This window comes from Passer domesticus, chromosome 6 (genome assembly GCF_036417665.1).
Source record: "Passer domesticus isolate bPasDom1 chromosome 6, bPasDom1.hap1, whole genome shotgun sequence".
Taxonomy (NCBI): Eukaryota; Metazoa; Chordata; class Aves; order Passeriformes; family Passeridae; genus Passer; species Passer domesticus.
Window position 1 is genome coordinate 10,254,896 of NC_087479.1, and position 16,658 is coordinate 10,271,553.

A 16,658-nucleotide genomic window follows, 5' to 3' on the forward strand; every position below is an offset into this window, starting at 1 on the left:
ATATTTTAGACTTGCAGAACTATTAATTAACATGTTAGATGCATGCAGCTGTCTAAAGGGTTCTCAAGTATTCTTCACTAGATATTCCTTAGGGATAAGCAGGTGCCAAGCATCAGCAGAAGCCTTCCTGGCCCTTTCCTTGCACTTTATTCCTTATACATCCTTTGTCTTCATATACATTTATTTATTTCAAAAAACCCCACCACCAATTCTTCCACTTTGACATTTCTCACTGTATAAACTCCTCTCTCTTTACTAAGCATGCCAGCAATGAAAGCTGATCACATAAGGTGAGGTTTTGTTTATCTGCTCTTGGGAGGTCACACTGTGCAGGACACTTCTTGGAGGCCTCACAAACCAATGGTACAGTGAAATATTGCTTATTAGTATTTTCAGATCATTTTGTTCAGTGTTCTGAACATACTAGAGGATGAAGCACCTAAAATATCCAACACTGGTGTTCTGGTAGGAAATGAGCACAACAATCAGTGGCTTCCTTCTTTCCACCTGCTCCCTTTGAACATGAAATGTTGGTTTCCCTTGAGAAAACACCACATAACATTACAATGTATTGTCATGTTGCACATCTGGAAAGACAAGACTGCAATCTCTGTGCTGGACCAGACTTTTAAGACTATTCATTTTCAGGTTTGGGAGTAGACAAGTTTTGGTATTCATATCTGAAATGAGAGTACTGCAAGGGCACGTTCGCCCAGCTCATTGTGAAATGCAAAGATGGAAGCATCAGCATACATTTTTTCCTGTTTGACTCAGATTTCAGAGGTCAGAGGAAGAGATTTAAGCACTTCAAGGTTTCAAATTTCAGTTTTGGCAAGAATAGTCTTGGTATTGGGGCCTTTACACTTTCTAGTGTATGACCTTTCACGATTCATCAAGGAAGTTCTTCAGCTGTGACTTTTTGTTCAGCCAATCTACAGACTGTTAATCTCTGGACATGACTAAATAGCACAGGTGCACAGCCCTGGAAACTGGTGTGAGCAGCACCCCATTCCCTGATGGAATGACAGCTCCCAGGGTCAGGGTTAGCTGCCTAAGTTCATCTTCATGGCACTGTCTGCCTTCTTTGCAGGAGGAGCTGACACAGCACAGCACATGTTGAGACTTGTGAGCACATGCACAAGGTCCAATCACAGCACAAAGGATGAATTTGTGGCACTGAGTCCTCCTCTTTTCCTAGAGAGAGTCTTGTGTGCACTGCTCAGGCAGGCAATTTCCCATTAAGAGACACCAGGGGAAGGACTGATGAAAAACTTTCATAAAAGGCTTCTGATGTACAACAGTGAGCCAATCTATTTAGTCAAGAGCACTAGTATGGTATTTGGTCCTGGATGACTTTTCAAATGTACCACCTATTCTCCTCTTCCAGTTTTCTCAAAGCTATTCTAAGGGTTCTGGGACAGCTTTATTACAACATTGAGAAAAAAAATCCAAAGCTATAAAAAAAACAAACAAGGAATTATTAAGACACGGATATATCAGTTTCTGCTAACTATCCAATGTCTGTAGCAGGTTTTCATTATTAATTTGGCATTTGCCCAAATAACTTGAAGATTTTTGAGGTGTACTTGTTCAGCTTGCAGAACAATTTTGTTTACAAGAGTGTAACCACTCTGTCAACTTTAGAAGTACAGCTTGGAGCCCCTCACTCCAGTCCCAGACTCAGCTATCTGCTCTCCAAGCACAACTCTTATCCTTAAGTGCAGGCTTTTATGCTTGGGTACTCAGTAGCACACAACTGACAAAGGGTCTGAACAAGGACTGGTTCTACTGCTTTTGCTGTTCTGTGAAAATATTAATTGTTTTTATAGGATATTTTTACATCTCTTCAGTGCTTTTCCATCATATTACAGATTTCAGGACTTCAGTGTTCAGTAAAACAGAAACTCTCTTCACCTCAAACTTTTTTCAACCTCAGGCCAATATGGTAACTCTTATATTTTTTTTCCTTCTAGATGCCTGCCAGCACTGTCAGAAACAGAATTCCCTTCTCAGCTGCAGGAAATGAGCAAAGAGACAATTTTAAACACTAATTATTGAGTGACAACAGAAGTCTGGTTTCCTGTTCATCACCTGGTATCACTGCTAGTAAAAGATCTGCTGGACCAGTTGCACACTGAGTCAGGGAAGCATCATATGGTTACAAGCTGAAATTTTATGTCAGGTACAGTAGTAAGAAATTTGAAATAAGCCTACTGGAATAGATCCCCAATATTTGTGAGTGGCACAGAATAGCAGATGAAAAGATATTGAATGTAAAGTATGTTGTAACTGTGACACAAATCTTTTAAACAAGGCACTATACAATACCAAGTAAAGTCCAAAGTAGGACAAAAACTGATCTGATTATCCTACCATTTTGAGATTCAATAGCTAAGAACTGTCTTCTAAGAGAAAACCAAATCTGAATGGTTTCTGGACTGATCAAGAACAAAGAGAAACTGTGGAGGACCACAAAAACAAAAAAGGGTCTCCTAAAATCCTGAATTCTTGTTCACATTTATGAATAACAGCTGCTACAGTAGAAGATGTGTTCTCCAAGGAAACTCTTGGGCTGATATCCTTGAGCCAAGTCACTACTAGCCACTGAGCCAACAAAGTAAAACAAGTTTCATTTCACTTATTTTGCTTCAGACTGTCCTGCAGCTCAGGAAATTATGTTCTCATTTGCTGTAAGTAACGGTGCTAATTATTACGACCAAAGAACTATGACAGCTTTGTGGGATGAGTTTAAAAAAGAAAAAAAAGTTCTATTGCAAGTTGAACAAAGGACTGAGAATTTTTTTCTTCTGAAAATAAGGAAGTTTTTCAATACAAAATCCTGAAGTTTTAGAAATTAAATGTCACATGACTGAAGCATTATGTGAAAATAGATTTCCAACTTTGCCTTTGAGGGTGAAACCACAGAGAACACAAGTTAAAGCCAAAATGAACAAAGGATTTTCTTTCTTTTGGCACACTTCCTGTTGCTAAACCATGAACATTCACTACTTTTGCTCCTTTGTATGTTTTTTTTGTTGTTGTTGTTGTGGTTTAGAGGCAGGTGGGGGAAGCCCACAAGGACAAAAGTCAGGCACACTCCTTTTGAATACATGCTGAAATACATCTTTGAAGGGTTTTTAGAACTACATTTCTTTGATAATCTTAACAACATAACTACGACTTAAAATAGTAATGTTTGAGGACAAAGATTAGGTGGCTCCTTGTAAATGTGAAACTATAAAACAGGGTAACAAAAACAGAGATTTAATTCTTCGGTACAGAAGCCACAAAGGAGTGATTGGTGATATCAGGAGTAACATAACTATTTTTTTTTCACCTTACTTTTTTTAAATACCCAAATCATGTGTTTACCAAGAGCTACTAAGGTAATTATGAATACTGACTACTTCAAGACTATTAAGAAGTAACTTAAAGAAGTGACATTGCAAGGGAAAAAAGACCTACATTTACTCTTGTTAAATGAAAAGTAAAATCAGCACCACCGATAAATCACAAGTTTAACACTTCTTTAGGACTCAAAAAAATTAAAGTTTTTGATAAATAAACATTTCTACTTACACTAGGGACAGCTGAACTTTTCTTACGTTCAGGAATATCAGCCTTATTGGGATTGCTGGCATTTCCAAGCATTGGGCTAGCTGGTGCAATTCCTCTTCCTGCAACAGCACTACTGCTGGATTTTCTTGACTGAATTCCTTCCTCTTTGAGGTCACTGTCTGTAGTACTAGTCTGGCTTCTTTTAGGATATGCCACTACCGAGGGGATGGATGGTCCAGCTTAAAAAGCAAACAAAAGAAACAGGAAACGGGTTTTTCTTCTCGGAAGTTCAGTGACTATTTTTTATCACAATGGAAACTATTCACACAAGAGAACCAACACAGTTAACACTGGGAACCAGAGTTGCAAAAAGATAATTAAATTATTGAAATAAATGTATTTCAGGCAACAGTAGAATATTGTGAAAAACAAAAACCTTGTAAAGTGAAGGTACAACTTGATTTCCATGAAAGTTCCAAGAATTTAATTAAGGTTTCTCATTTGGCTTGCTAGAAAAACGCTTTAGAGACATCTTAAAGACACTTAACAAGTAACTGACTCATTCAAAGCAGAGCATCCCTCATTAGCACAGTGCTGCCATGTGCTGTTCAAGCCAATTTCCTGAGCCAGGCAGGTGGTGACAACCCTGGGGCACCAGCAGCACTGATGGCTGCTGGTCTGTGCTCCTGCAGAAGTGGCAGTGGCTCACCACCAGCCTCCCCACGTGTGCCAGGAACACACAACTGCTCCCACACCTGAGAATGAGGAAGGCACTTCAACAGTGCCAAGCTCCCTCTTGCTTTAACAGCCTTCTTGGGACTGGGTAAAGTCTGTGGGGTGTGTCAGGATTGTGTTCTCTGACATCTCACACCTCTGAAGAGGATAACATCAAGTTACATCAACTTCCTTTTTAACTGTTTAAGTAAGGATTAATCAAAAAGTGTATGTATGTATATACACAGACATAAAGAATACAGATAAATATATAAACATATAAATATATAATATGTAACTAAAGCATGTTTTACAAGTATCAAAACCCCCAGTAACTGGCATCCCAGAAGACTCCCCAAGGAAAGCAACCTCTGAATGCAGAGAATGTAGGCCTAAACTGGGATTCCTTTCATGAGTTTAGTGTCTGAGCAGGAGGATGTTTAAGACATTTAGAAAATCCTCATGTACTACACTACACTCTCATTAAGCAGAAAAGTTTTAAGTTTGTCAGAGTCATTGTTCTTCAGAAATTGAATTCCTGGGGGACAACCAAGTGACACTAGCCTTAGGAAACAGGAAACCAGAAATATTGGCAAACTGACATTTCGTCAAGTTTTAGACACAAGCTGACCTACTAGTGTCAAAAGAAAACAAAAGCTGAACAGACATACAAGAGCATGGGGGAGGAGTGCTGTGCTTTTCATGAAAAAGGGGGTAGCAACATTCTCTTCAATTTGTGTAACGAGACTTTGCCAGCACAGTCAGGAATTTATGGGACAACACAAGGCAGAACAAGAGAATTAAGTTGGTGTATTCAGTGTTCCTCTAAAAGCTCTTTTGAAGGCTTTATAACAAAACCAATTTTAAAAATCAGTTATTCACTAAAATATTTAACCACCATGCTGTGAACTATGCTGTTGTCATCCTCCTTACACTTGGGAGATGGAGACAAATCCAGGAACTGAGCAGAACTGGAAGCCAGTGTACTCTGCAAGACTGAAAATGAGAAATGCTCACCGTGATCACTGTACCGCCGCTGCTTCTGGCTAGAAGATATGCTTCTCTGAACTTTGTGATGAGGAGATTGTCCAGTGCTATTATTAAGATCACTACTTGGCCTAACTTTGGCAAGTGAAAGATTGCTGCTGGAGCTTGAATCACTTGCATCCAACTGCAATACAAACGAGAGTATGAGAACAAGAAGTTCAGACAAAACAAATTAAAACATCCACTGCATTCTGGGAGCAGGAACAGGGAGGTGGAAGATGGTTCTGCTACGTGGGAAATTACTGATGGCATGGGCAGCTGCTTAGAGGTCCCACCTTCTTTAAGGTTGTTGTACAACTGTCTTAAGTAAAACTCAGTGGAATTTGCAGCTCCTCAAAGGATAATCACTAAAGAAAATCCATCTGTCCTTTCAGAACTCTTCCCCTCAGAGTTCTCCAGGATTTTAACACGAAGAGAGGATTCACTTTGTAGAGGCCACCACACCAACTCCTCCAGCAGAGGAACCAAGAGCAGCTTACTGATGCTGAGCCCTCTCAGCACTGTATGGAAAGGTAATGTACAATGCAAGAACATTTTCAGGTTGGTCAGTCCTGCTCCTTGGTTCTCTTAAAATAATTACAGCTGGACACATTCACAGCTGAGCTGCTGGACTAGCCAGGACAGTAACTGCTGAGCAAACAGGGCAGCTCTGGAGAGCCTAAAGACAAGAGTTTACTGGCTCAAAATCAGGTGAGAACAAATCTGCTTCATTTGGACTGCTGATGAGTAGAACAACATGACTTTAAGTGCAATGGATTTTTGTGGAGGGATGCAATGCCTACAGTAATTGATTAATTTTTGCCTCTAACTCTGCTAAGGACACTTTCTGATTTGCTTCTTTGCAATTTTAAGAATGGTACTTACCTCTGATGACTTCCTTCCTAGCAGTAAGTATGTAGCTGTGATTTCATCATACTTCATTTTACTAAGGGATTCTTGAATTTCTTCTTGAGAATATCCCATTCCTACCATAATATCTAAAACCAAGCAGACATTCTGTAAGTAACTGAAATTCTGATGTTCAGGCTGGCTGAATGTTCAAGAGAAAGAATGGAACATTTAAAGAATTAAAACAGAATTATTAATTTTGAGAACATCAACCTGATCAAGTATCAGTTTTAAAAGATGAGTTACTTTTTCCAAATGTCTAACAAATACAGAATGGTGATGGAGAAAAAAAAACCAACCAACCCTCCCACATCATGCAAACACTACTGTGGTCCTGGAAAGTAAGCAATTACCTATTCTTTTCTGGTCCGAGATGTCTAGTTCTGGTTCAACAAAAGGTTTAAGTTCATCCTCCTCATGCCCTGCATTGATCCACCTGTCCTTCATAATTTGCTATGAAAAAAAAAGTTTTATTAGTACAGTACAATTAGCAGCAAAGAAAACAACCTCTGGGAAGAACAACTTCTTATTGCAACAAACACTAAGGTCTTTCCTAGTTTTTATTTTCCAGAACATTTCCAGCACCTACTGTTTTGCTCTAGTGAGGAGAACCAACTACACACATCACGCCAAGCTTCTCCCCTGTCAGCTGTATTCCAGCTCACAGCTCAGAGCCAAAGGTCTGCAATGCAGACCAGGAGCAGTGTGACAACTTTGACATAGCTTGGAATTACAAGCTCCACCATCAGAATTCCATGGAAACCCTGTTCTGGTCTTTACTCCTCCATGAGGGTACAAAAGGCAACTACAACAGCCAATAGCTCCAGCTCACAACTGAAAATGTGGAAAACGACGTGGAGGATCATCCATTAATGCAGGAATCCACAAGGTAACCACCAAGAAAAGTTATATGGCATAGAAAGTGTTGTGACACATTGATTTTGAACTGGAGTCAGGTGTATTACAACCCCAGTAAACAATATCTTTGAAGAGTCATGTGCTTTCATCAACAATCCCACCTCCAAAGCCCACCCCAAATATGCATAGAAACAGTACAGAAACAATAAATTACAGCTCAAAAATGCAGTTTGCAAAATCTGATGCACCTCATTTGTGCAATTACCTCTAGAGTGCCTCTTTTTGTTGGGTTTAGCACCAGGAAGCGTTTGAGGAGGTTTTCACAGTCTGTGGACATGTAGAAAGGAATCCTGTATTTTCCCCTTAGCACTCTTTCTCTAAGTTCCTTGGTAACAGAACAAGAACAGCCAGTAAGTTGTAAGCAGCAAGTCACTTAAAATATTAGATAAAATATTAGATAAACATGGCCAACATAGTCTACAAAAAGCTACCTTTAAGTTCTGTCCATCGAAAGGAAGAGATCCACTCACGAGAGTATAAAGAATAACACCTAAACTCCAAACATCTACTTCAGGTCCATCATATTTCTTCCCTTGAAAGAGCTCTGGAGCAGCATATGGTGGGCTGCCACAAAAGGTGTCCAGTTTATTTCCAACTGTAAACTCATTGCTAAAACCAAAGTCAGCTATTTTAATGTTCATATCTGCATCTAGCAATAGATTTTCAGCCTGAAAGAGAAAGAATGTTTTGTAGATGAATAAAATACTTGATTTAGAATGCTGTTGGTTGTTTTTACTCATTCTTAAAAGGCAAGAAACTGAAATACCCATTAACATTCCCTTCCTTGCAAGGTCTTTAGGTTTGCTTTAGTCAATCATTAGCATATCCTGTTTTAAAAATCTCCGTACAATGGCTTCAGACTATGGGAGCTGTTTCACTGCCTGAAAACTTGTTACCATCTGTTTTTCTCCACGGAAATGTATCTTACATTTTGATCTATTCAGATGAAAATGAGATACAGTATCATTATCCATACTTGACAGCATGTGGTATTCTTACAGTAGTTAGGTAATAAACATAACTTTTAAAGTTCTTTTTTTTAGTGGTGGTATTGTTTTTTGCCTTTTTTAAGTTACAAAGCTATGACAAACTGAACAAATTATGTAGCAGTACTATTAATATAAAAGGCACAGTTTAAAGAAGAGATATGCTGTTTCATGGCAAGCTACAAAGAAGCCGTACTTCAGTTTCATTATCACTATTGGTAATTCATTCTGTTCAACATCAATTCTTCTCATATCTCTATCAAACTACCACTTAAAAAAAAAAAAAGATTTCTGAGCTAACACTGACCTGCATCAGATCTGAATGTGACCGCTGGGAGAGAGGTTATCTTTCAGCAACCATTAAATGTTTGCATTTAAAAGCCTTATAAATCCTCTTCCTTTTATTTAAAATGGTTCTAAGCTGCAAATATTTCACAAGACTCGCTATAACATATCTAAATAAATAAATAAATCAGAAAGCTTAGTATAAACTGCATTTTATAAACAATAAAGGTCACACCCACAGGTACAGAAGCTGACACACATACACTGCACACACTTTTTCCTACTCACCTTGAGATCTCTATGAACAATATGCTTTTGATGGCAATACTGCACTGCAGATACTATCTGAACAGAAAACAAACCAAATTATGTAAGTGACATCTCAAAGAAGCAGGAGCTTTAATCAAAGATTTCAACATTTATTATTGAAGTTGACATGAATTTATCCAGTCAGAGCTACATAACCAACTCCTACAGTGCCCAGTATATTTGGGAAAAAGCTGCTGAATAACTTTAATGTTATTTGATCTATTTGCTTTCTCCTGTACTTGAACGAGGATTTTGTTTTTCCTGTGGGGCTAATTATAGACCAGCAGAAGCAATGACTTTCAGAAAGGTTACTGAAGTCTTTCCATTCCAATATTGTACACAGCTATAAAAGCTTTCCCCCTAGACTGAGGTTTTCCAGGCCCTCTCCAAAGGTGATTTTTCATGCCATGCCAGAGAGAAAAGGGTAAGAAATGGGCTTTGGTTGCTTGAGAAACTATTGGGAAACAGCTTGTTTGTCAAAATTTATCCAATGAGAAGCAACTAGGCATCTGACAGAGATCTGCTGTCTAAGTGCATATGGTTTAGTGCATTTTGTATAGCATACTAGCTCAATGAGAGCTCAAAAACTCTCTTATGTCTCTGAAGCATAATGGAATAATTTCTTCCATGATAATTTCCAAATATCATAAAGATTTTTCTGCTTTATACAGCAAACCATATAAGCTATTTACACAGTGCAGTGTCATAGTACATTGCTTCTCAGAGTCACAAGCACTGCTGCAGAACTTCACATGTACAAATGCAGTCAAATGCATTTTGTCGTGCGTGCATGGTCAGAATTGAGGCAGGTGTTATGACTTGTTAAAATAAGTGGAACTGCACATAAAAATAGTAACTACATTTAAATAAATATATTTTCAGTCTTCATTCAAGAGTAAGAATACTTCCCCAGCAGCAAGGTGAGGTAACATTACTGTTATAAGAAAATAACTCTTGATCAGATCACCAGTTTAGTGTAAGGATCCCCTGTACTGTTAAAGGAGCAAAGGTTCTCTCCCTCAGCATTTAAAGCACATGAAAGGTGTTGGTAGGTTCCTGGTAGGTCAAATAACTGATACACCAGTAAGTTTTGTATTTGAAACTTAAGCACCAAAGTGATCTTTGTGCCCTGTAATATTGAATCACTCACATGCAAAATGTCACCTTAGAAACCAAGCAGATGGTGGAAAGCTGAAGTACTATTTCCATTCCCTACACCTTCATTCTGGTTTTGCTTTTTCCTTTATGTACTGGTTCCCTCTTTCTGACTCCCAAGTTCAGCTTTTTGCAGTTACTGAAACTGCCAAAGTGCTCCCATGCCACCACTTGTCCCCTCCTTTTGGTTCCCTTCCTTTTCTCTCTGCTACCATTACCCCAGCCCCAGTCACAAGCTCACTCTGCAGGGGCTTCCAGTGCTGACAGCACAACAAACACCTCAGGCTTTATTCAGGATTGCAGAGACACAGCACTACCACCACTCACTCCTAAACTGCTTTATTGTGACTGCCTAAGAGCAGAAGGCTGAGCAGATGATCAATCAGTGGCTTCCTTTGGAGATGCTTTTGAACTCCTCTGCACTGCAACAGGATGGCACAGAGACTGCAGAAGTGAGCCCAATCCATGTGAAGTGAAATAATGAAATGTGTAGGACATTAATAATTGAAGAACATAACTGAATGAAAAATAGCACAAAGCATGGCTGCTCCACACTGAAACCCTTGTCTTCCAGCTTCCATCACTGTTTCCATTGACACTTCCTAACCTTCTCGTGTGAGGAATTTTCTGACACTTGGCAGGTGAAGAGAAGGGGAGAAAAAGCATGTGAGCTTTTTGCTAGAAGTAACAACTGGAACATTGAAAAACTTTTCTAAAGAGTGATTTCAAAAATCTGTATAAATATAGGTTTTGAAGAAGTTCTCTCTAGGCAGAACCATTCTCAAAAGGATTAAATGACAAAAGGATGAATGACCTCTCAGGGCCCCTTCCACACTGCTAAGAGCATTCTGTTGCTTTACTGGAACACACCAACAGGCTGTATTTAGTGGATTTTATAATTTTCTAACATCTGTCCTAACATCTACCAGCATTAAGAATTCTAAACTGCTTCAGCAGGGAAACAGTGAGAATACTGAAGAAGGCCAGATCTTATTGCTTTCAGGAAAGAGAGGGAACTAATACACACAAATTTAAGGAGACTTGCTGCTCAGCACAGATTTTTTTGTGGAAAAAGGATGAAACTGAACCAGAACTGCCTGGAAGTCTATAATGGGGAAGAAGAATAAGGTGACATTAAGAATGCAAAACATTCTCAATTTGAATTTCTCACACATGGCTACACAAAGGAGTTTGAAATGGAGAGCTGTACAGCACAGTTGTATTCTTAGACTTTGTGCCTTCTCCTTTGTTCCTTGTCAAGTGCAACTGAAATAATGATTGCTGTATTTACATTCTATTTTCCTGCTAAAAACCTTACATATGTTTAACAAAATAGACTAAAAAATAGTTCCTTTTTATCTCTAACAAGCAAAAGGGAGAATTACCAAATCCTGCTCTTTGCCTGCTAGAGAGGAAGTGTCTCCTGAGACAAAACACAAGTGTTTGATCCAGAAATCACATCTACTGAAAGAAGAAACATGATCTGAAAACAAGATATAATACAACCTATTGTAAGAACTAATCTCAATACCATGGCACAACTGTTTCTTCAGTTTAGAAAGAGCCACTGTCTGCTAAAACAGTTAACAAATTAAAAAAAAAAGAAGGCTATTATGTCATAAGTCTCTGTCTAACAGAGAACAGCTGCACTGCATCAGATAAAAGGTCTGCAGAGAGCATTCTTCCTCTAACAATGACCAAAAGTGATACACAGCTATTCCAGGACTACAGTAAGTTGAAATGAATAGTTTCATGACCTGTGAGCCCAGCAAGATCTGGTTTCCTTGTTTCCTTTGACACTGTCCCTCAGCCGGAGCTTTAGCATCTAATAAAATTGCCCTGATCAAAGTCACCTGACTTTCATCCAGCAAGAATGATTTTCTCTCTAGCTTAGCCCAATCAGCTTGTGCTACAGATTATCTCCTCTGCTTATTTCCAGGCTTCTCTCTTTTCTCCCAGGAACTGAAGCTTCTGAAGCTTTCAAGAACCTCCCTTCTTTGAGATCAAGGTCCTCTAAAACTGGTTGAGCTCAGCAGCCAGGAAATCAGCTGCTGGGGGAGGACAGAGCACAGCTGTCTGCACCAGGAGACTTGCATGAAAAACTAAAAAGTGTATTCCAGTGCATACAAGTGAGGCCATCTATATATCTTTATAACAGCATTTATTCTACTGAAATACAAAAAAAACAAAAAAAAAACCAAAAAAAAAACCAAAAACCAACAAACCAACTCAAAAGATCATCAGGTTGAGAGTACATAAACCCAATTCTTGATGGGTCAAACACTCAGCTCAGCAGGTAACTCCCTTTTAAATTCTTTTCGAAAATGAAGCTACATCCTGTACTACCCACATTATCCCATAAAATTAAGCACTAAGTGTACCTGTAAAACATGTTTGACCTGTTTCTGTATGTTTTTACGTAAAGGGAGGTAAAATTCTTAGAAAAAAACAGGTATTTATTGAAGAAACATGTTATTTTAATGTAATTACTGCAAGATCTTTTTCCACATAGCTCCTGATGAATGAAATTGAGGACTGAAAGCAAAGAGTCTATCAGCAGAAGTTTCCAATATTCACATCTGAGAGAGAACAGTCAATGCTCTCAAGTTACTCTGAAGCTCTTCAAGTGACATTACAAAGGCAACAGCCAGGGATTTAGAAGAGATGGCTGAAGTGGGAATGACTGTTTCACATCCCACCACTTCTACTGCCAACACAGCACAGGAGAATAAACCAGAAACCTTCAATCACAAAGGAAAACTCTTTGCCTTCCAGAATATGAAAGTGAAGGCAGTAGCTTTAAAAAGACATGTAAGACTTTGTTGAAGAGTGGGAAAAGTTTTCCTTACTGTCAAGCTGTATAACTCCAGTAATCACAAATGATTTCTGGGGAGATGAAGTCTACACCTGCTTTTGGGTTGTTTTGTTTGTTTGGTGGTGGTGGTGGTTTTGGTGTGGGTTTTTCCCCCCCAAAAATTAAAAAGGGTAAATACAAGATTTAATTAGATGAGAGAAAACAAAGCAAAATCATTAATTTAGTTCCTGCAAGTCTCATATCTTACAACATATTTCTATTATGTATGGCTATGCTTGAGAAGTGAAACCATCAGAGCCTCCCCTTCCAACAGGGCAACTGACTGACACATCACTGCCATGATCCAGCAGTTTAAAACCCCTACACACCATTCAAAACACTACTCTTGTCCCTACTCATTATTTTCAAGTGTCATTAAGCTGGAGCATAATTTTGACATTTATTATTTGTCACAACATTACTGAGGCTATCCAAGTGACCAAAGGGAATAGGCATTTACAAATTTCAGCACAAGAGCAGACATTTGGATTTAAATTAGTTATGCAAAAATATCTGGTTATGTTCAGTATTTGACTGGTTATGTTCAGTACTGCTTGACTGTAGAATGGAAATGCTTTTTGCAGATCAATGAAATTCCAACACCTTGGCAGGGCTAGCTTATTCATCATAAAGAAAGCTAAACTTTCTCTAATGTCTAACAAGTCTAGACATTACTTTTCTGTGACTTTTTAGAACAATTATTAAACAGTATCTTTTCATGTAAGCAGATGAATGTGAATGGATCCCTACTACATGCACTGTCTGCATTTTGAAACTGGTCTGTTTGTAGCCTGTTACATTTGAACAACTTCCAAAATGTTACAGACCTGCTGAGCTAAGGACATATGAAATCAGCCCAGAGGAAATGCATTTTGGAATGGAATACACTTCCAAACCAAGCACTCCCTGTGTTCTGGCACTCTTGGACACCCTGGCACTCAGCACTAAGGAAACCAGCACCCCTGAACAGACTCTGACTCCTTCAAAGTACTGCTGTGGCATAAGTTTTTTCTTACTCAGAACTACAAGCCCACAACATGCTGAACACTGCTGTAAGTCAAATGCAAAGGACAGCTGTTTTACTCATTTCAGCATTAAAAACAGGGGTGAGGGGAAAGCTGACATATAGGAATGTTATACATACCTGTCTAAATTTAGCTCTTGCCTCCTTTTCCTTCATTCTTCCATGTGCAACCAGATAGTCAAACACCTCCCCTACAATTCAAAAACAAGATACATTAATGCCAATTTCAGAATGTAGAGATTCTTCTCCAGCAGTTGCCCACAGCAGCTTCACTGGAATTACTGTACTTCAAGTTTATGATTACAGGACAGCTCAAGAGAACAAGGCACAACTGCTGTGCAATTTACTACACCATCATCTCCTTTACAAGAAAATAATGAGGGACTGGATATACACAAAGGAAACCATTTCCTCCCAATTACTTAGGATAGAAACTGAGCAGCATACTTCTGTTTTGTAAACAAAGATGACACCTACCCCTTCACAGACTTTCTCACAAGAGTTTCTTTTGCTTCAGAAAAAAAAAAGTTTCATATGAGAACAATTGATGATATTTGTAAATGCCATCATACCAACACTAGAATTTTAATTTGTACATGTGTATAAAATGGTTCTAAACAAAATCAAAAACCTTAGCTTTAACCTAGGCTTGGAAGAGGTACCCACAAGGAGGGTCACAAGAATGAGCACAGCAGGACACACTGACATAATCCCTCACACAACCACCATACCTGTAAAATACACAGAACAAGGCCACTGTTGTATGGCTGTGGATGACTAAAGATTACTGAAGATCTACTGTGTTTCAGTTTTTCCCCTCTCTAATCAATGCAGTCATTTTAGAGCACATCAATACAGACTACAATGTTTGAGCTTTAGGTGCAGGCCACTGGCCCATGAAACACTGACATGTTTGTGAAAGCATGGGAGATTTCCTTTCCTAAAAACCAACAGTCGTGTATGTAAGAACTACAAACACAAAATAATAACACAGTTTTAAAAAGTCCTCACTAGTATGCAAAAACCATAAAAACTTCAGAAGTGGTTCAAATATTTAAACATTCCCTACTGAGCAAGGAAACATGGTTTTGCAGACAGCCACTTCATAAGGGAAGAGCTGAGTAATATCATATTTATTTTTTTTTAAAGACACAACTCCACCAGATTGCAATAAAAAAAGGAGTCACACTGCAGGAAAAGCAACCACTGAGCCATCTGAGGGAATGTCAGGACTCCCCATAAAATGGTCTTCCCTCTGCAGTGTATTCTGTAATACTCAACTCAGGTAACTCTCTCAGCTGTATTTCACAGCTGTTTCTTAAAAAACCTTGAAGCAGCAAACCCCAACACTTCTTCAAAATTCAGGGAAAAAGACACCAGGGAAAGAATTATCCCCACTTTATGTGAAGTGTTGCAGCTGTAGCAATAATGTCTTTCATCCTGCAGCCAGAGTTCATGTGCATCATGATGACCTGACCTTGATAAAGAGAAAACCAGGGAAACTGATGCCTGCCACTGTGATTGCCAGCCATTCCTGTCTTGCACAGCATGGCACATCAGAAGGTACTGCTCCTGGCCTTTTGGACCAGTACAGTACTCACCTCTCCCTCATCACCCTAGGAAAGGTCCTCACTCCTTCAGAGAACCACTGGCCTTTCTACCTCCTAGAAGCCAATCACTAGATGGCAATAAGACTTCACTTTTAAGTCTGGTACTATCAAACAACACAGAGATGTCTCCCTAATCACCTGAACTGGTCAATATTTTAATGGTATAACACCCACTCTGTTCCTGTTTAAGCAAACCTTGGCTGAGCATTTGGGAAGCTGCTGGAAGAAAAGACAGGTGGGTAGAGAATCTTGCTTTATTTGTAGCAATTGATTAAACTTCATATAATCTAATGTAAGAGTCTGAATTTAACACTGATTTTCTCTGAGAAAGGTCTATCTCCTTCCTAAAAGCCTCAACTGTTTGAGATTCCCAGATGCTGGTGCTCAAGGGTCACACTGACAAGCTGAGTGATATTAAGTTCTAGCCAGCATGGAGTAACTTAAGCCTGAATACCTTAATTCTAGCTCTGGTGAAAATATCTGACACTGCATGATGTGCATTTTTCCATCCCCTCTAGAATCAGAAAGAGCATTTAAGCTCTTTCTAAAATGGCATAAGGCTAAGCCTAACAATTCTTGACAGTAGAAGGCCTGTGATTAAGATATGTAAGATGTCATCAACATCTAAAAACAGAAGTTGCAGTGCTCATGCTTTTGAGAGCAACAATTAAAGAAACACAGAAAAGTTTCATCTGAACATGATTTTACCAAGTATCTTATACAAAATAGGACACCAGGGGTAGGGAGCTGAATAGAGTAAATTGAGAACATTAGTATTTGTTATGGGCAGGAAAAGTGGCTGAGAAAAGACTCCCAATTAATTTGAACTGTGAAAAAAAAAGCAAATGTTACTAAGTTGTAGTAAGTTTAGAAGCTGGTTTTACAAGTTACATTTATTATTTATGTTGACCAAACAAGTCCCAGTGAATACTAAAGATTTTGCTTAATATTTTACACTACCTTGACATAAATATTTGCTGAAAGAGAAAGCAAAACTTTCAAGAAAACAAGTGTTTTCTCTCACTTGGCAGTTTGCTTACTGTGTCAGTGCAGCAAAAAGGTACTTACCCCCACTTGCATATTCCATTATTAAATAGAGAGTTTTTTCAGTTTCAATGACTTCAAATAGCTTCACTAGAAAAGAAAGATATTTAGTCATCAGTTAACTAACTGCAGAAGCATTATGTTAACACCCCACAGAATTCTGTGAGAGAAAAATACCCAAACTGTTTGCCTGCCAGTTTAGACTATTTACTCTAAAGAAACTTTCTGTCTAATGTTCCTAAGCAGAAAATACTGTAACACATTTG

General features: G+C 38.7%; 1 protein-coding gene across 17 annotated transcripts in view; it reads right to left on the reverse strand.

Moving 5' to 3' along the window:
* The window catches only part of MARK3 (microtubule affinity regulating kinase 3), a 62,498-nt gene that overhangs the window by 19,190 nt on the left and 26,650 nt on the right, over nt 1-16,658 (reverse strand). For all 17 annotated transcript variants that reach the window (XM_064423249.1, XM_064423245.1, XM_064423248.1 and 14 more), the window contains 9 exons: nt 16,417-16,482; nt 13,859-13,929; nt 8,685-8,741; nt 7,557-7,793; nt 7,331-7,450; nt 6,561-6,660; nt 6,184-6,296; nt 5,290-5,443; nt 3,580-3,797 (listed from right to left, as the gene is read on the reverse strand). In XM_064423249.1, coding sequence (XP_064279319.1) covers nt 3,580-3,797; nt 5,290-5,443; nt 6,184-6,296; nt 6,561-6,660; nt 7,331-7,450; nt 7,557-7,793; nt 8,685-8,741; nt 13,859-13,929; nt 16,417-16,482 — 1,136 coding nt within the window. The remainder of the gene's footprint in view (nt 1-3,579; nt 3,798-5,289; nt 5,444-6,183; nt 6,297-6,560; nt 6,661-7,330; nt 7,451-7,556; nt 7,794-8,684; nt 8,742-13,858; nt 13,930-16,416; nt 16,483-16,658) is intronic.